The sequence below is a fragment of the Carcharhinus amblyrhynchos genome, chromosome 7, assembly GCF_965287045.1.
Source record: "Carcharhinus amblyrhynchos chromosome 7, sCarAmb.v2.hapA, whole genome shotgun sequence".
NCBI lineage: Eukaryota > Metazoa > Chordata > Chondrichthyes > Carcharhiniformes > Carcharhinidae > Carcharhinus > Carcharhinus amblyrhynchos.
In genome coordinates, this window is record NC_137330.1 from 85,779,369 (window position 1) to 85,799,428 (window position 20,060).

The window sequence follows — 20,060 nt, forward strand, 5'->3', positions numbered from 1 at the left end:
TTCTAGAATTTCACACACTAAACATCCTCCAAGAGAAAAAGTTTCTCCTCATCTCCATCTTAAAGATTCTTAAACTGTGCCCCCTGGTTCTAGTCTCCCCCACAAGTGGAAACATCTTCCCGGTCGCTATCCTGTCAAGTCCCCTCAGGATTTTAAACAGGACACATAGGGATGGAAAATGAGCTTTGCAATTGTTAATTGCAGTTACAAATTATCTATAGAATAGATTTTTAAAAGATTTTTTTCTCATTATGGATACCTAATTTTCACTGAAAGTACTTTAAAGTAAAAAATAAGGTTTACAAATGGTCTACAAAAACTATTGTCATCTCTGATTGCCTCTCTAACATTTGTAGGTATTTAAGGGAATGCTGCATTTTTGGAGGTGTGATTTTTTTTGCCAGAGATATTATAGTCTGATCCTGTTTGTTTCTTCTACCGGTTCAGATGGACATTAAAATTCCTTTGGCAAAAACAATGGGCTCTTCCTACATCCTGAGCAACATTGCACTCCATCCCCCACCAATTCCATAAAAGCAAAATCATCCCTTAATTCATAATAGAATTTTACTGTACATGAGGTGATTGCTATGTTTGCCTACGTAACAATGGCAATTATACAGCTTATATAATTGCAAATCTCTCTTTTTTGGCAATAATGTCTTTAATGGGGCTAAAATAAGGGGTACACTCAAAATGTGTACATTCCACACTAAGATTTTCTTAAAATACGTTTAGCCCTCTCATTCTGGACTAGCGTAAGCAATGGGATAACATTCCATTTACTTTGCCTTACTGATAATAGATCTATATCCCAAATGCACCAGTGAGACATTTCAATTTAGTGTGCCAACTCTCCTCTTCGGCAGCTTGACTACACCTGCCAAGTTAGTTCCAATTAACTAGATATGAGTTTAGAGCACTTTTGCCTTATAAGGTTTGCGCCAGATAACAGAATTGAGACTGCCTAAATTGGAAGGCAGAAAAGACTTTAACCAGAAGTACAATTCAATCTGGACCAAGATATGAAAAAACATTTGATCTCACAACACTAGTTAGTCCATACATTTATACAAAAACTACCAAATTTAAGTTGGTCATGAGGAAGGTGTGTGTAAAAACAGTTGTAACTCATTATTTCTATTTCAAACAACTTCTTGTATAGTTTCTCAGCAACGTTCTCGTTCTGCATGTTATGCAAGACAAAATGATATTACAAAAGGTCAAATGGAATCAGAGAGATGCAAATATCCCCTCGGACATGATATAATTAAATGTACTAATTTACAACCAGCCATCTGGTTGACATGGATGCTTCAAGTGCATTTGTGTAGTGGATGGTGCATAATGGTCAGTCTGCTTATCATCTCTCGTTCTCAGCTCTTACCATTGGCTATCAGTATAACTATTGCAAAAAGAGTCCAGTGCATAAGTCCCTCCCACCGGTACATTGCAAGGCTTATGGTTACCCCGTGACAACATACATAAACTTGGTACCTCACAGACCCATTCTAAACTACAGATACCTTGAAGGAGGTCTGGTCTTCAGACACATGGAAGAGGACTACCAGAGTGTGGTTACACTCTGATTCCCACAACTTCCTGACACTCGCCTCCAGCCCAGTTGTCAGAAGTGAATTCCACTTGATGCTGCCATCAATTCCTGCACCCCCTTAAGAATTTTGCCCCTTATTTTATGTTGTGTCTCCATGTTTTTCCTACCAAAGTGTATCACCTCTCCAGGGAGGTAGTGGCATAGTGATATTGTCGCTAGACTAGTAATCCAGAATCAGAAACAGGAAATCCTGGAATATCACAACAGGTCTGACAGCATCTGTGGAGAGAGAACAGAGCTAACGTTTCAAGTCTGGGTGACCATTTCTCAGGCTGAAGACAATAAAGAATAGGGTGGTATTTATACTGTTAAGGTGAGGGGGAGGGAGGTAGATTGACAAAGATGTCATAGGCAAAAAGACATTTGGCTCTGCCATTTGCACATTTTGATCTCTTCATGGGCTGCTATCAGCACCCTTCTTAGCCATGATCACCACCATTTACATTCACTTTGTCTTTTCGACTATTCATCTGTGCCAGCTGCAGGGGGGGGATTTCTACTCACAAATCAGCCTCTACAGCCACAACAGATGATACTCAGTACAGAAATGACATACACCATGGGAGTAGGTCCATTGTCTCCTGAATTGGATGGATTCCACGATCACCTGCTTTAGCGCATAATTCCAGAGCTTGTATACTTTCCAAAGAGCCCGAGGCGATGGCCTAATGGTATTATCGCTAGATATTAATCCAAAAACTCAGCTAATGTTCTGGGGACCTGGGATCAAACCCCACCACAGCAAACGGTGGAATTTGAATTCAATAAAAGATATCTGGAATCAAGAATCTACTATGACTATGAAACCATTGTCGATTACCGGAAAAACCCATCTGGTCCACTAATGTCCTTTCGGGAAGGAAATCTGCCGTCCTTACCTGGTCTGGCCTACATGTGGCTCCAGAGCCACAGCAATGTGATTGATTCGCAACTGCCCTCTGAACAAGGACATCAAGGGATGGGCAATAAATGCTGGCCAGCCAGCAATGCCTATGTCCCATGAATGAATAAAAGAAAATTGGGGATTGTTTGTAAGGTTTCCATAAACATTGTGATATTAATCTGCAATGTTTTTAAGTATTATAAAGAACAAAGAACAACACAGCACGGGAAACAGGCCCCTCAGCCTAACGAGCCAACGCCGCCATTTTAACATTATAAGTGCCCTCCTCTACCTATGACCTATTACTATGAATAAATATCTCACCATTTTCTTTCTGAAGGCAAAAAGATTAGTGGATTCAAGGACAAGAAATTTAATAAATTTGTTTAATTTGATCTTGTAAAAGGAAAGAATCTTAAAAGGACCAAAAGGTGCTTGCAATAATTTTGTGTAAAGCTCTTCTGGATTTAATTTTAACTATAGATACTCATCACGTTATCAGAAATCTCATGGATAGACAAAGTGCCAAATGATATCTGGCACCAAGGGAACAGTACTCAAGCATGGATCAACGCCTCAGCTGAGGAAAGGAGGAGGGAAAATTGGTGAAGAAAAAATATACTACTTACCTGACACTGAAATCGTATGAACAAGAAGCCAATATAGATGCATGGAAGGGAGAAAACTACAAAGAAAAATAGGATTAGTATAATATTACAAAACGTTGCATTTCTAAAATCATGTATTTAATATATCAATATTTAAACAATTTATCAAATCTAAGCTTGTTGTGTTCAAAGCATTTTGTATGTGCATAATTTGAGGTACCTTTTCAGATGTAAAAGTGTACAGTAAGAAAAAAATTATATCGCATTTTATTCAAGAAATTCAGACACTAGTTATAGTTATCCTGTGCTTAAAATAGTGGAGAGCAAAAATGCTCATGGATGTGCTATAAGGCTGGTTTGCTCTGAAAACTATTCATGCTTTTAGATAAGTACTTTCACCTATTTTTCCCTCTTCAATTATATCTTAGGTCCATCACTTCGCCTGTCAAACTCATGACACACTTGAGTTATCAGGAATAATCCTGTCTACAGTCTTGATACCTCATATAATTATCTTGGCCTTAATTTTTGATGCATTTGCACTCTTCCCGTCCACCTTTCTTTGATAGCTAACTTCAGGTTGAGTGTACTTCCCCAGGTTATCTCCCAAACTCCCTATGAGTAAGAAATGCAGAACTAAAGGATTTTATTCTTAAGTTTGGAGCTAAGGCAAATTATCAGGGAAGGATATGGAAGCTTTATTCTACACCTACCTGGTGACACCTGTTATGACTTTTTTCAGGTTTCGAGAAATTAAGATATATGAATTCCAGCTGAGATCATGGAAGAAGATGAGACCATTAATAGTTAAAGAAGGAATTGGGTTTAAGCTATCAAAGATGAAATGTAACAGCTTCTCTGGGCTTTGGTCATGTGAGGTTTATTGAGAAATTGTGTTTCCAGAATTGAAAGAAATAAGATTTTCATTGCTTCCTTAGAGGGTAAGAAGATAAGTTTTTAGTGATTCAACCATAGGACTGCGAAAGAGATAAAGGGTGTTTATACAAGGTGGACATGGACTGGAGGAAGTTGGTGAGAGCAGCCATCAGCGATAGAATTTAACAGTGAATAGAAAAGTCACTAGCATGAAGAAGAAAAGAGAAATGAGAGATCACTGAATCTGGTAACCTGAGTTAATTGAAAGAGAATAAAGTAATAAATCATTAACCATACCAAAAATAGAGTAACGTAATAGAAAGCTGACTTGCCATGTAGAAACATAGAAATTAGTGGCAGGACTAGGCCATTTGGCCCTTTGAGCCTTCACTTTGATCATGGATGTGCACAGTCTTGGTGGAAACCTTATGACGGCATATTGTTCAGAAGTGGCTGACTCCTGCCAAGGACTTTGGAGGTATCCAAGGCAATAAACAGTGAATCATCAAAGTTGTCAAGGTTGTATAAAAGTAATAAAACAACACACATAAGGAAATCACCAGTGAAACAGCTAAGCTGAAAACCATTAGTAACAATCAAGGAGGGGTAGATCTTCTCATTGATTATACAAAGTAATAAAGTGTAATATTTACTATCCCTTATCCTGAAGTGTACAATTTTTTAAGTATCTGCAAGAGCCACCAATCTACAAACTGGTCAGCTTCTTAACCTTTACACAAATGGAACAGCTGAAATCCTGAAATGAAAAGGTTACACATAATATGAGCATAGTAGGATTAAATGAGCTAAATCTCCTGAGCTGATAGTTCTCAAAACACAGAATCAACCATCAAAATTTAAACCATTAAAATTCAACCATCAACCACTGAATTTAAACCATTAAAAAAAAATTCAATCCCCAGTGATAAGCTACAAGCCAGAAACCGTAAATACACTTACTTTAACCCTTCGTATAGCATAAGTATGGCCAGCGAGATGATGTACTGGCTGTCGGATATTTCTTAGGTCCCAGCATTTTAAGGTGCAGTCAACTGCTCCAGTCACGAGCACATTCTAAATTAAATACAACACAATTTGATTCATTATACCATTTTTACTTTTAATCACAATATCCACGACCATCAAAGTGGAATGGGTTTATTCAATTGACTGATCTCTAAAAATAGTACAGTGCAAACTCGATGGGCCAAATTGCCTCCTTCCGCACTGCGGGGATTCTATGATTTTAAATCGTTACCTGATCATATTTACTCCAGTCACAGCTCAGTATCTCTGCTTGATGACCAGGAATGATTATTCTGGCTCCTGCTGTCTTTATATCCCAGATTCGTAGAGTGTTGTCACCTGAAATTAAACGGAGTACACTCTTAGGTCTTTCACTTCCTCAATTCATGTCAGCTTCTCAAATTTACACTTGGAAAAACAGATGAGCCAGCTCAACTTTTGTACAATCAGAACAGATTCTAGCGACGCTCATTTCTTATCAGAAACATCAAGTAGAAGTGTTCGGGAGCTTCAGGTTTTTAGGTGGTCAGGTGACCGACAACCTGTCCTGGTCCCCCCATGCTGACACTATAGTTAAGAAAGCCGACCAATGCCTCAACTTTCTCAGAAGACTAAGGAAATTTGGCATGTTAGCTACAACTCTCACCAACTTTTACAGATGCACCACAGAAAGCATTCTTTCTGGTTTATTACAGCTTGGGATTGCTCCTGCTCTGCCCAAAATCGCAAGAAACTACCAAGGATCATGAGTGAAGCCCAGTCCATCACACAAACCAGCCTCCCATCCATTGACTCTTCTATACTTCCCACTGCTTCAGAAAAGCAGCCAGCATAATCAAGGACACCACACACCCCATGCATACTCTCTTCCACCTTCTTCCATCAGGAAAAACATACAAAAGTCTGAGGTCATGTACCAACCAACTCAGGAATAGCTTCTTCCCTGCTGCCATCAGGCTTTTGAATGGACCTACCTCGCACTAAGTTGCTCTTTCTCTGCACCCTAGCTGTAACTATAACACTACATTCTGCATTCTCATCTTTCCTTCTCTATGAACAGTATACTTTGTCTGTATAGCATGCAAGAAACAATACTAATACATGTGACAATAATAAACCAAATCAAATCAAAATCATGCTCAATTTGTTGACCATTGAATTTTAAGGCATCCTACTCGCCTTCCATTGTAATTCCAAGGTACTGTTGAGAAACTGGTTACATGGAGTTGCAAAAATTTCTAGATTGCCAAAAAAACAGGAATGTCCACCTGGCAGAGTGAAGGGATGGAAACAGAGGCAGGGATTCTAAGTTACAGGTGTTCCTGCTGCTGAGCTCACATAGGACTTGTAGTATTGACAGGTGGAATGGAGTTCATTTCTGGAGGTATTAAATTGAAAAAAACAAGGAAGTTAAACTAAATGTACACAGAATCCTGGTTAGATTGTGCTTAGAATACAGAGAAAGTTTGAGTCTCCATGTTAAAAAAAAATTTAGAAGTACCAGGCAAGGTCCAAAAATGATGTGCAAGGATGATACCAACTAGTTATAATGATTAGGAGAGACTGAATAACTAGGTGCTCCTCTCTCTACATAACAGAAGAATGATCTAATAGAGATATTTAAAATTATGAAGGGTTTCAATAGAGTAAATGTAGAAAAGGTGTCTCTATTTGTATAAGGGTACAAAAGTGGCCCCAAAATAAGATAGTCACACATAGAAACATACATAGAAAATAGGAGGAGTAGGCCATTCAGCCCTTTGAGCCTGCTCTGCCATTCATTATGATCGTGGCTGATCATCAAATTCAATATCCTGATCCCACATTCCTCCCATATCCCTCGATCCTTTTAGCCCCAAGAGCTATAACTAATTTCTTCTTGAAATCACAAAATGTTTTTTTCTCAACTACATTTTGTGGCTGTGAATTCTACACATTCACCACTCTCTAGATGAAGAAATTTCACCTCACCTCTTACAGTCACAGTCTCAGACATCAATCTGGCCACATTAAAGTCTATCAAGAACCTATAAAAAATAAGCCAGTTCTCCAGATATCAACAGATTAATTTTGGTGAGCATCTCTCAGGGTAATATTTACAATGTTAGGAATGGCTGAATGGCAAATGCCCCAGTTGTATTGACAATGACACTGCGGCATAAAAACCAGGAAGATTCCTGATAATTTGTGATATGTTAGACATTTTCAACAATGAAGCAGTACTGCCAATCAGCCTCACCACCACCTTGCTCAGGAGAAAAAAAATTGTCAAATTTCTGCTCCTAATCAGCATACAATAAAACTGCTGAGGGTTCAAACTGATGACTCTTTGCAATGGATGGCCTTGCCAGATGAGCTGTACTGCTTGCACTATTCTATTTGGTCTTTGCAAGATAGTTATCTTTTATAATAATGATGCCAGGATCTGATCAGATTTCACCCGGATGCATTGAAATAAAAGACCCATTTCCCATACTCCAAAAATGCTACAGTCATTGTTATGAAGGAAGTCTATTGCTTGAACTACTTCTGCCTCTGAGCATTATTTGGAAAATGAGTTTATTTGACCATTTGAGGAAGTAGTTGGTTTTCTTTAGAAAGGAACTTCTAACAAAATGCTTTTGTTTATTCTGAATGTTCAAATCAAATTGCTTGATTCAATATGCATTACATTAAATTATCAGTGTTTTATTAGCTGTATAGCAGATTACAATGGACAAGGGAAAGAAATAGATCTTTAATAAATCAAATCTCAGTGTGCCAGATGAGAGACTATAACTCTTGAGAGAAAGCTGCAGAGTGTTTTCTGGGAGGGAAAACCATTTATCAGCTGCAGTATACGTCCAATACCCAACCATGACCTCAAAACCTTAATCTGCAATGACAACAAACAATTATACATTGGGCACTTTGCAATGATTTTTACCTACCCTTCGCAAATTCTTTTTTTCAATTTTTTGTGGGATGTGGACATTGCTGGCTAAGCTAACATTTATTTCCCATCCCTAGTTGCCCTGGAGAAAGTGGTGGTGAGCTGCCTTCCTGAACCAGTGCAGTCCCTAAAGTGTAGATGCACACATGGTGCTGTTGGAGAGGGAGTTCCAGAATTTTCACCCAGTGCCAGTAAAGGAACATGATAAATTTCCAAGTCAGGATGGTGAGTGGCTTGGAGAGGAACCTTCAGGTGGTGCTGGTGTGTTGAGCTTCTTGAGTGTTGTTGGGGCTGCCCTCCTCCAGGCAAGGGGAGCATATTGCATCACACTTCTGACTTGTGCCTTGTAGATGGTGGACAGACTTTGAGAAGTCAGGAGGTGAATTACTTGCTGCAGAATTGTGGACTCTGACCTGCTCTTGTAGCTTTAGTATTTATATGGCTAGCCCAGTTCTGCTTGATGACAACCCCAAGACATTGATAGTGGAGGATTCAGCAATGGTATTGCCATTGAAAATCAAGAGGCAATGGATAAATTCGCTCATGCTGGGGGTAGTAATTTCCTGTTACTTCTGTGGCATGAATACTATTTACCATGTCTCAGTTCAAGCTGGACATTGTCCAGGTTTTGCTGCATTTGGACATGGACTGCTTCTGTGTCTGAGGAGTCATGAATAGTGCTGAGCATTGTGCAGCCAACAGCGAACATCCCCACTTCTGACTTTATGACAGAAGGAAGCTCATTGGTGAAGCAACTGGAGATGGTTGGGTCTAGGACACTACCCTGAGGAACCCCTGAAGTGCTGTCCTGGAAATGATTTGATTGACCTCCAGCCAGCTTTAATCATCTAATATAAAAGCAGAATACTGCGGATGTGGAAATCTGAAATAAAACAGAATAATATGGAAAAATTCAGCAAGTTGGGCTCAATCTATAGAGAAAGAAAAGTCATTTTTTAAAAACATCACTTGTAGGATATGGGCACTGCTGGCTGGCCAGCATTTGTTACCCATCCCTAGTTGCCCTTGAACTGAGTGACTTGCTAGGTCATTTCAGAGGGCAGTTGAGAGTCAACTACATTGCTATGGCTCTGGAGTCACATGTTGGCCAAGCCAGGTAAGGGCCAGAACGAACCAGATGGGTTTTTCCAACAGTCAACAATGGTTTTACGGTCATTAGTAGGTTCTTAATTCCAGGTTTTTTTTTTACATATTGAATTTAGATTCTACCATCTGCCTTCTAAATTATAGGCAAGGTAAGGTTTTGGTAAAATTTCCTTTACTTCATCCTTAAAACTATCCTTCAGGTACAAGCTGGACACAAATCAACTATGAAGCCTAAAACATTCTTGGATGTTTTGGGAGGGAGTTACTTGCACAAGTAACTCACATTATTTATATAAATTACACAAAGTTCAACACACTGAAACTGCCTTGATTTTTTAACAAGAGTTCTCTGCCCAAATACATCCTTGTCTGTGATAACAGCCCTATTCCCAAGTTACCGAGCCTGTGACAGAACTTTTGATACCAATAAATAAACTTTGTAATCAGGATTCTTGCACATTTTCTTTATTGATTCGTGGGACATGGGCTTCACTGGCTGGCCAGCATTTATTGCCCTTGCCCAAGGGCAGTTGAGAGTCAATCACATTGCTGTGGCTCTGGAGACACATGTAGGCCAGACCAAGTAAGGATGGCAGATTTCTTTCCCTAAAGGACATCAGTGAACCAATTGGGTTTTTACAACAATCGACACAAATTTCATGGTCATCAGTAGATTCTTAATTCCCGATTTTTTATTGAATTCAAATTCCACCATCTGCCATAGTGGAATGTTTGAACCTGGGTCCCCAGAATATTAGCTGAGTTTCTGGATTAATAGTCTTGCGACAAAACCACTAGGGCCATCACCTCCCCTCAGCTTCTCTCTTGAGATTACAACCCAATATTCAGGTGCAGAAAAGAAAGGGCCATGTTTCTCTTAATTTATTGAAATTTTTATAGCTTTATGATCCCTAAATGTTCAGTTTCTTTTATTATTTTTATGGTATATGTATAACGCATTTTAAAAATTAAAAAGCTTTTGCAATTGCAGACTCCTAAATATGTTGTGCCTATTTGTGCATGAATGAGCTGAGACCTTAAATTTTATAATTAAGAGGAACTATGTGGGGTAGATTTGGAACTTTCCTTGACTTGATTGTTTATGTTGATTTAGCTCCATTGACATTATTGAAATGCTATAACTTGACAACAGCAGAATGAACACAGGATTGGTGAATTTTTAGGTCTAAATTTCAGGTTCCACCCAGAGGAAAATTCCAGTCACTGATGTTTAAACATGTAAAATTCTGCCATGCACATTACTGTTGTGCAAGTATTATATCGGAGCCAGGCATCACAAACAGACACCTTCCTTCAACTTTAATATTTAGGCAGGTCTAAATGAAACCAAACAGTGGTTAACAGTTACTTGCCAATAAAGTCATCAATTACACTGTCAAAAGTTTTTTTTGAATAGCTAAATAACCAAAGCTACCCTTATTGCTTCCACTTAAGTAAATACTATCAATGCTGCCATACACAATTGTACTCTTCTAATGATAATAATATTTAATATTAACTAAGTGTTAGTGTGTTCATTATGAAGTTTTCTTCAATTATCTTTTTGATAACAGAGTAGAGTAGCAAATATCCTGTTTTACTGTTAGTTATTAGGGTGGAGTCTGGCTTATTACATTCAATAAGAGATCGAGGTGTAGCTTCTCATTTCGTGATAATACATATAATTTCTTATCCTGCATTCCTTATTTGAATTAGTAAGTCAACTTATTAAATATATGCGCTTTACTGGACAGTTCTGCACTGTTTCTTGCTACATTGGCCTGGAATTTTCAATATAAATAATGGTAAGGCTATCAACGCTCACCGTTACAATGGAAGAAATCTGAAAAACACCTGAAGTCCACTGATGCATGGTTATGAACATCCAAATTAGGAGCAGAAGGTTAATCATCCCGTCGAATCAGCTCTGCCATTCAATATTTCATCCGATTGTAGGCTCAACTCCATATTCCTGCTTACCTCAATATAACCTTTCAATCCTTTGTTTCTCAAGAATCTAATATCCCTGTCCTCAAAATATTCAAAGTACCTGATTCCACCACCTTTTCAGGAAGAGAGCTCCAGAGACTCACAACCCTCAGAGGAAAAAAAAAATTCATCTTTTTCCTGAATGGGAATCCCTTATTTTTTAAACAGTGACCCTAGTACAAGATTGTCCCACAAGAAGAAACATCCTCTCCACATCGACCCATGAAAAGCCCTCAGGCTCTTATATATTTCAAGCAAGTCACTTCTTACATTTCTAAGCTTAAGGTTAAACTTAGAAATTCAGCAGCTGCAGTCAGATTTACCCTCTTCCTCTATAGGATGTGCTGTTGCAATCTTCACCAAAAGGATCAGCACTGAAATGGTTATTACGGTGTGGACTTGCTGTAGTTGTCCAACAACTTTGAAATAAAACCGGCTGAGAAAGGTTAGGGCTGATGCAATCAGGAGTGAATTTTTTATGATACAATCGATGATTATTACTTCTGAATAACCTCTTTGGCCCTGAAAAGCAATTTTGAAAGTCTCATTTCTTCAGAAGGAAATGACGTTGGAAATGCTTTAAAATATACTTTTTCTGTTTGCCTTTTATTGCTTGCCCTTAATTCCATCTGTGTTTCACTTTCTATGCATCTCTTAAATCAGACTTATATTTCTTGCGTTATATTTCCTGGTTTGAATGTTGTGCATCTCTGTAATGATTCTCCAAACTGATTGATTAACACAGATCACTTGAAGAGGGCAGAAAACTGAACAAGACACCAGAGGTGGAATTCTCCCATCTGGGACTAAGTCCTGTGGCAGAGTTAGGGAATGTTTCCCACTACAGACATCAACAGGAAATGATGCCACATCTTCCATCCCTGGCATAGTTATTTATGCATCTGGAGGTTTTGATCCTATTCTGTGATGGGGTAAGAATATAAATATTAGGAGCAGGAATAAGCAATTCAATCCCACAAGCCTACTTCGCCATTCAATAAGATCATAAGCATAATCAAGGCCCTTGTGCACCCCGGACATACTCTCATCCACAAGACGCAAAAGTCTGAGGTCACGGACCAACCAACTCAAGAACAGCTTCTTCCTTGCTGCAATCAGATTTTTTTTAATGGACCTACCTTATATTGAGTTGGATTTTCTCTACAACCTAGCTATGACTATAACACTGCATTCCGCTCCTTTCCTTCTCTATGAACAATATGCTTTGTCAGTGTAGCACACAAGAAACAATAATTTTCACTGTATACTAATACATGTGACAATAATAAATCAAATCAAATCATGGCTGATCTCATCTCGGCCTCTTCTTCACCTTCCTGCTTGCTCCCCATAACCTTTCATCCTGCTACTAATTAAAAACGCATCCATCTATTCCTTAAGTTTATTTGGTGTTCCAGAATCCACTATAGTCTGGGATATAGAATTTCATAGGTTCATAACCCTTTGAATGTAATTCAACCCTTGAAGTAATTCATCAGAAGTGTGAGGTGATTCATTTTGGTAGGACAAACTTGAATGCAGATTACAGGGTCAACAGCAGAGTTCTGAGGATTGTCGCAGAACAGAGAGATCTTGGGGTTCATATCCACAGATATCTGAAGGTTGCCACTCAAGTGGATAGAGCCGTGAAGAAGGCTTATATTGTGTTAGCGTTTATTAACAGGGGGTTTGAGTTTAAGAGCCATGGGGTTATGCTGCAACTATACAGGACCTTGGTGAGACCACATTTGGAATATAGTGTGCAGTTCTGGTCACCTCACTATAAGAAGGATGTGGAAGCATTAAAGAGAGTGCTGAGAAGATTTACCAGGTTGCTGCCTGGTTTGGAAGGTAGGTCTTATGAGGAAAGGTTGAGGGAGCTGGGGCTTTTCTCTTTAGAGCAGAGGAGAATGAGAAGCAACTTAATAAGATGATGAGGGGGATAGATAGAGTGGACGTGCAGAGACTATTTCCTCAGGTGGATGTAGCTGTTACTAGGAGCCATAACTATAAGGTTCATGGTGGGAGATAGGAGGGATGTCTGAGATAGGTTCTTTACTCAGAGAGTGGTTGGGGTGCGGAATGCACTGCCTGCTGTGACAGTGGAGTCGGACACTTTAGGAACTTTCAAGCGGTTACTGGATAGGCACATGGAGCACACCAGAATGATAGGGAGAGGGATAGCTTGATCTTGGGTTCAGATATAGCTGGGCACAACATCAAGGGCCGAAGGGCCTGCACTGTGGTGTACCGTTCTATGTTCTATAATTTGTTCTAAATCTGCCACCCCTTAGGCTAAAATTATGGCCTCTTGTTCTAGAGTGAGAAACAAAGGGAAACATTTGCTCTATGTCTCTAACCTGTCAATCCCCTTGATGACACTTGTCTCGCTGTCATATCAAGCAGACACATATAAAAGGCCCCTGACATCTCTGATCCATCATTTATCAAGGAAAATGGACCTCCTGAAGAAAGAGGATGGACCTCCAGGAACATTCTGAGGCTGGAAGATGGACCTTCTCAAAGACAATGAAGGTGGAAGATCCACCTGATAGATGTGCAAATCACATGAACCCGTAAAGGCTTTAATTTGTAGTGAGAAAGAGTATAAACATGCCATGTACAAATGACCTGGTTCAACATATCAATGAATCAATCTGCTGCGTCACACAGCAATATGATATAGGCTTGCTAATCTACTGTGATTGCTTCACACAAATTTCTGAACGTAATTGGATCATTGATGAAAAAATTGGGTGTATACTTGTGGGAGAAGGAAATAAAGTCACAAAGTGGTTTGAAAGATTATGTTTACTGCTGTGGTGCTCAAAGTTCCAGGATCACTGGCAGCCTCCAACCTGAACTCCAGAGGCAGCCCTGACTTCTGCGCGCCACCATTATGTTTTTCTTCTGGTGAAGCACAGAATCAGTCGTGGGAGGTGGGGAATGATTCTGCATCCCACTCGCGGGATGAAAATCAGCTTCCCATTGATCTCCAGCAGGATTCCTGAATCATCGTGGCAGGCAGCATCAGAAGATCCTGCTGTAATTTCACATCATTTTTGGACCTCCCGCTGACTTCTTCCCCTGCCCGCCATTGATACTGCCGGGAGGGGCATCACAAAACTCTGCCGCAGATTAGAAAAAACCTGATAAAATTGTGAAAATGATGTTGCCGGCTAAGAGCAAGGTGAACAACAAGGGACAGCCCTTGGCTTGCTTCTTTTGAGGCACAGTCCTAAACCTGGCTATTTAATGTTCAAAAATAGTTTCAGTATACCAGCAAAAGCGAAGAGACATAAAATGACAACAAATAATAAATAAAACTAATGCCAATCAAGTAGTTAATCACAGATGTGATGATGGTGAGGAGAACACTTCATTTACATTTGTCACATTTTCAGTAGGTTTTCAAACTTGTAAGAATGAACACCTAGAAATATACACATTCAAATATTATAAATACATTCAGCCTAGGGTCCCCAGCAACCATCCTGGCTCCTCGGATTTAGGGGTGTATATTGCATCAGGATTTTCCAAGATGCCCCCAATCCATTGGCAATCAACAGTCAGATGAATTGGAAAATGTTGCAAGGAAACTAGGACACCATTTTCCCACTTTACTTACAGCACCGCGATGTGGAATGGAGGACATGCCCTGCCTATATCAATAGGGATTAAGTGGAAATGGTCGAGAGCTTCAAGTTTCTAGGTGGTCAGATCACCAACAACCTGTCCTGGTCACTCCATATCAACATTATAGTTAAGAAAGCCCACTAATCCTTCTACTTTCTCAGAAAGCTAAGGAAATTTGGCACGTCCACAATGCCTCTCACCAACTTTTACAGATGCACCTTAGAAAGCAGCCTTTCTGGTTATATCACAGTTTGGTATGGCTGCTGCTCTGTCCAAGACTGTAAGAAACTACAAAGGATTGTGGACGAAGCCAAGTCCATCACGCAAACCATCCTCCCATCCACTGAATCTGTCTACACTTCCCACTGCTTCGGAAAAAGAGCCAGCATTATCAAGGATCTCATGCATCCTGGAGATGCTTTCTTCCACCTTCTTCCGTCAGGAAAAAGATACCTAACAACTGCCTCAAGAACAGCTTCTTCCTTGCCACCATCAGACTTCTGAATGGCCCTACCTCATATTAAGTTGATCTTTCTCTACACACTAGGTATGACTGTAACACTGTCTTCTGCACCCTCTCCGCTCCAGCTCTACGTACGATATGCTTTGTCTGTATAGTGCACAAGAAACAATACTTTTCATTGTTGACACTAATAAATCAAATCAGATGGGTTGCATCCCTGTCCGGGAAATTCTCAGCAACAAAAGAGAGCCCCACTTTCCTGAATTTGACATTGAAAAGATAGCATTCAAATTCAGTTCAGGAGCTTTTAACTAGTATCCAGTGGTGTTGAGTATGTAATCACTCCCTCCAGACTCCTCAAGCCTGATTTCCACCCTAACAAAAAGGCAGCCTTTTGCCATTCGCTGGGCGAATGGGCCAGGAAATGGCAAATGGAATTTAATGTTGGCAAGTGCGAGGTGGTCCACTTTTGTAGGAATAATGGTAGGAAGGGTTATTACTTAAGTGGCGAAAAACTGCAGCAGGCGACGGTGCAGAGGGACCTCAGGGTCCTTGTGCATGAGTCTCAAAAACCCAGCTTGCAGGTGCAGCAGGTGGTCAGGAAGGCGAATGGGATGCTGGCCTTCATAGCGAGGGGGATTGAATATAAAAGTAGGGAGGTCTTGCTGCGGCTGTATAGGGCATTGGTGAGGCCGCAGCTGGAGTACTGTGTGCAGTTTTGGGCGCCGTACTTACGCAAGGATATTTTGGCCTTGGAGGGAGTGCAGAGGAGGTTTACTAGGCTGATGCCGGAGTTGAGGAGGTTGAGCTATGAGGAGAGGCTGAATAAATTAGGCTTGTACTTGTTAGAGTTTAGAAGAATGAGGGGAGATCTCATTGAGACGTACAAGATGATGAATGGGATGGATAGGATAGACGTGGAGAGACTCTTCCCACTCAGAAAGGATAGTAGGACTAGGGGGCACAGCCTCAAGATAAAGGGGGGGCGGTTTAGAACGGAGTTGAGGAGGAACTTCTTCACTCAAAGGGTGGTGAATCTCTGGAATTCTCTGCCCGTTGAAGTGGTGGAGGCTACCTCGCTAAATATTTTTAAGACGCGGGTTGATGGGTTTTTGATAAGAGAGGGGATTAAGGGTTATGGGGAGAGGGCGGGAATGTGGAACTGAGCCACAACAGATCAGCCATGATCTTATTGAATGGCGGGGCAGGCTCGAAGGGCTAGATGGCCTACTCCTGCTCCTATTTCTTATGTTCTTATTTTCACAGTAACTTCATTGCAGTGTTAATGTAAGTCTTAATTATGACTAATGAATAAATTTTTAATCACCTAGATTGAATTTAAATGTTCCGTCAAAGCATTAAACTGCAAAACAAATGTAAAGATCATTTGCATCAATTCTTTATGGGCCACTAGCTAATCATGTGAGCATTTTTTTTCAAGTCTGAAGGCTTTGGTTAGCAGTGAAGGAATGAAAGAGTATAAACATGCTATGTACACTGATCTCGTTCACCGTATCAATAAATCAACCTGCTGTGCCACACAGTAATATGATATAGTTTTGTTTCTACTGTGATTCCTTCACAAATTCCTGAACTTAACTGGGTTGTTGAGTGGAAATTGGGTGTTTATTTCTGGGAGGAGAAAGTCATAAAGTGGTTTGTAAGATTATGTTTGAGCTGCGTGATTTGTTTTCTTTTTAAACATTTCTTATTACTTCCCCTGCTCCAAAATATCCAGAAGGAACAGAGCTGAATGCTACGGGGATAAGTGGAGACAAAGATCACATTTTCCACAAAACAATGTTTCCTCTGCAGCTGGAACCATGGAAATGTTGTCTACTGATTCCAACTGGTTATAGTTAAATAATCCGAGCTTTTAACATTGGACAAATCCACGGAGTGTGATTTCCAGATGTAAGCAAAGCCATAACCAAAGCGGAAAACAGCAAGCTGCATCTGTTACTTGGAGACATTGATGTGTTCTTCCTTTCTTCCTTCATACCCACCTGGCTGTAAGATTTTCCAATATTTTCTTTGCCTTTCCTGCAGAGTAAGAGTAACTATGGAGACAGAACCATCCCAACAAGCAGCAGTTGTGCAGCAGCAGTGAATAGCAGCCAGTTAGGCTAATTGGTGGCCCAATCAGTTGCTGGGAAAATGCGAGAATCTATTTCCAAAGGAGTTTTAACAACGCACTCAGAAAAGCCCAGTATGATTAGAATCTGTTTGGCAGATTTGAGGATGTAGCTAGTAGGGTAGATAAAGAGGTACCAGTAGATACAGGGTACTGTATGGGCCAGTAATTATTGCCTATCTCTGCCCTTGAACTGAATGGTTTGCTAGGCTATTTCAGAGGGCAGTGCTGTGGTTTTCCTTTTCTCCAATCTGTATTTATCTCCCCAATTGCATCTGTGCTGCCCACTTCAACTATTCCATATGGTTCCACATTATCACTAGTCTGACTTAGTGAAATCACTTAAAACTAGAAGTTGTGCAGCCTGCAAAGGGTCACTTTTTTCCATGCACAAAACATTTAGATGGCTACATATTTTATAATTTCAGTATTTAGAATCAAGAGTACATGCATTTTCACAATTCACTCTTCAGTGCTTTAACGTGATTTTCTGCAAGTTCTAACAGCTGACTGCCTAATTAGTCAGCTGCTTGGACCAGACTTGATCACCAGGGAGAGGGGAAACTACCCAGCTTCATAATGTGTGTTCTCGTCTTTCATGGAATGTGGCTGTCACTGGAGGTCCTTGTGCACGAATCGCAAAAACCCAGTCTGCAGGTGCAGCAGGTGATCAAGAAGGCGAATGGAATGTTGGCCTTTATAGCGAGGGGGATAGAATATAAAAGCAGGGAGGTCTTGCTGCAACTGTACAGGGCACTGGTGAGGCCACAGCTGAAGTACTGTGTGCAGTTTTGGTCGCCACACTTGCGCAAGGATATATTGGCCTTGGAGGGAGTGCAGAGGAGGTTCACTAGGCTGATACCAGAGATGAGGGGGACGGCCTATGAAGAGAGACTAAATAGACTGGGTCTGTACTCGTTGGAGTTTAGAAGGATGAGGGGGGATCTTATAGAGACATATAAGATAATGAAGGGGATGGATAAGGTAGCGGTAGAGAGATTCTTCCCGCTTAGAAAGGATAGCAGGACTAGGGGACACAGCCTTAAGATAAGGGGTGGGGGGGGGGGGGGGGGGGTGCAGTTTAGATTGGAGTGGAGGAGGAACTTCTTCACTCAAAGGGTGGTGAATCTCTAGAATTCTCTGCCCGTTGAAGTGGTGGAGGCTACCTTGCTAAATATATTTAAGTCACGGGTAGATAGGTTTCTGATAGACAAGGGAATTAAGGGTTATGGGGAGAAAATGGGAAAGTGGAACTGATCCACTTCAGATCAGCCATGATCTTATTGAATGGTGGGGCAGGCTTGAAGGGCTAGATGGCCTACTCCTGCTCTATTTCTTATGTTCTTAAGGAGAAAATATCTATCTTCACTGCAGATCTGTAATCTGGTGCAGTGGAACGACGGATTTTCATTCTATTTAAGTTATTTTGCACTCATCATGCTGTTAGCTGATAATGTAATTACATTGCATTTGGCATGGCCCTTCTGTGTTTGTGATTTTATCACCACTTTACCGGGAGATTGATTTAAAAGTAAACAAAAGAGAATAGCACCTTCGGCCAAACAACCCAGTCCTGGCCTATAAATAAAACTGGCCCCTGACATCATTTCAGTCTCCAGGGTGAAGTGTGTTTCTGGTCTCATTCCTCTCATCGTGTTTCTTTTCCAGTTTGAACATTTTTCTCCCTCCTCTGTTTATCTTCCAGAAGCAGGAGCTCATTGAGTGCATCATGACCACCGCAGGATTAAGAAATTCTCACTCACCTCAGAAAACATTGAAGATAGGAGCAGGAGGCTGCCATTTTGGCCCTTCAAGCCTGCTCTGCCATTCATCACAATCTTGGTTGATCATCCAACTCAATAGCCTAATCCTGCTTTTCCCCATAACCTTTGATCCCATTCACCCCAAGTGCAATATCTAGCTGCCTCTTGAATGCATTCAATGTTTTGACATCAACTACTTCCTGTGGTAATGAATTCCACAGGCTCACCACTCTTTGGGTGAAGAAATGTCTCCTCACCTCCGTCCTAAATGATCTACCCTGAATCCTCAGACTGTGAATCCTGGTTTTGGACTTCCCCACCATTGGAAACATCCTCCCTGCATCTACCCTGTCTAGTCCTGTTATAATTAAACAATACGTAACATCACAACTGAACAGAGGCTCGGAGTTTGTAATGCTGTGTTTTTCCCTTGCGAGTACAGATAAGCTCAGTGATAAGTAGTACTCTGGCAATTTAACTACACTTTTGACGATACAGCTTCCAGTGGAACTGATGTCATTTCGATCTACATGTGCTAAAAGTCATGCACTTCTCATTAAAGTTACTCACTGGCAGCTTTGACAAGAAAGGTTTACTTGACGTTTTGTTAAAGGCTGAGCCAAAGAGGAATTAATTTTCAAGTGCTGAAGTAGCAGGTCAATGCTCCATTCAGCGAAATATGGATTTTGCAGGAGACATACAAGGCATATTTCAGAATTTTCCATCACCAGAAGAACTTGCTCTTTGAGGATCAAAGGACAATCCTAACTCCACCCCTTGACTTTTACATCTTTTGGAGAACATAGCACCAGGGACCTGGGTTTGATTCCCCGCTTGGGTCACTGTCTGTGTGGAGTTTGCACATTCTCCCCGTGTCTGCGTGGGTTTTCTCTGGGTGCTCCAGTTTCCTCCCATACTCCAAAGATGTGTGGGTTAGGCGGATTGGCCATGCTAAATTGACTCTTAGTGTCAGGGGGGATTCACAGGGCAAATCTTGAGATACGGGGATATGGCCTGGGTGGGGTTGC

General features: G+C 40.6%; 1 protein-coding gene across 1 annotated transcript in view; it reads right to left on the reverse strand.

Annotated features, from left to right (window-relative positions):
* Nucleotides 1–20,060, reverse strand: part of pex7 (peroxisomal biogenesis factor 7) — a 79,983-nt gene that overhangs the window by 26,164 nt on the left and 33,759 nt on the right. The window contains exons 6-8 of the mRNA XM_080192700.1: nucleotides 5,241–5,347; nucleotides 4,943–5,056; nucleotides 3,128–3,183 (exon numbers count right to left, since the gene is read on the reverse strand). Of these exons, the coding sequence (XP_080048826.1) occupies nucleotides 3,128–3,183; nucleotides 4,943–5,056; nucleotides 5,241–5,347 (277 nt within the window). The remainder of the gene's footprint in view (nucleotides 1–3,127; nucleotides 3,184–4,942; nucleotides 5,057–5,240; nucleotides 5,348–20,060) is intronic.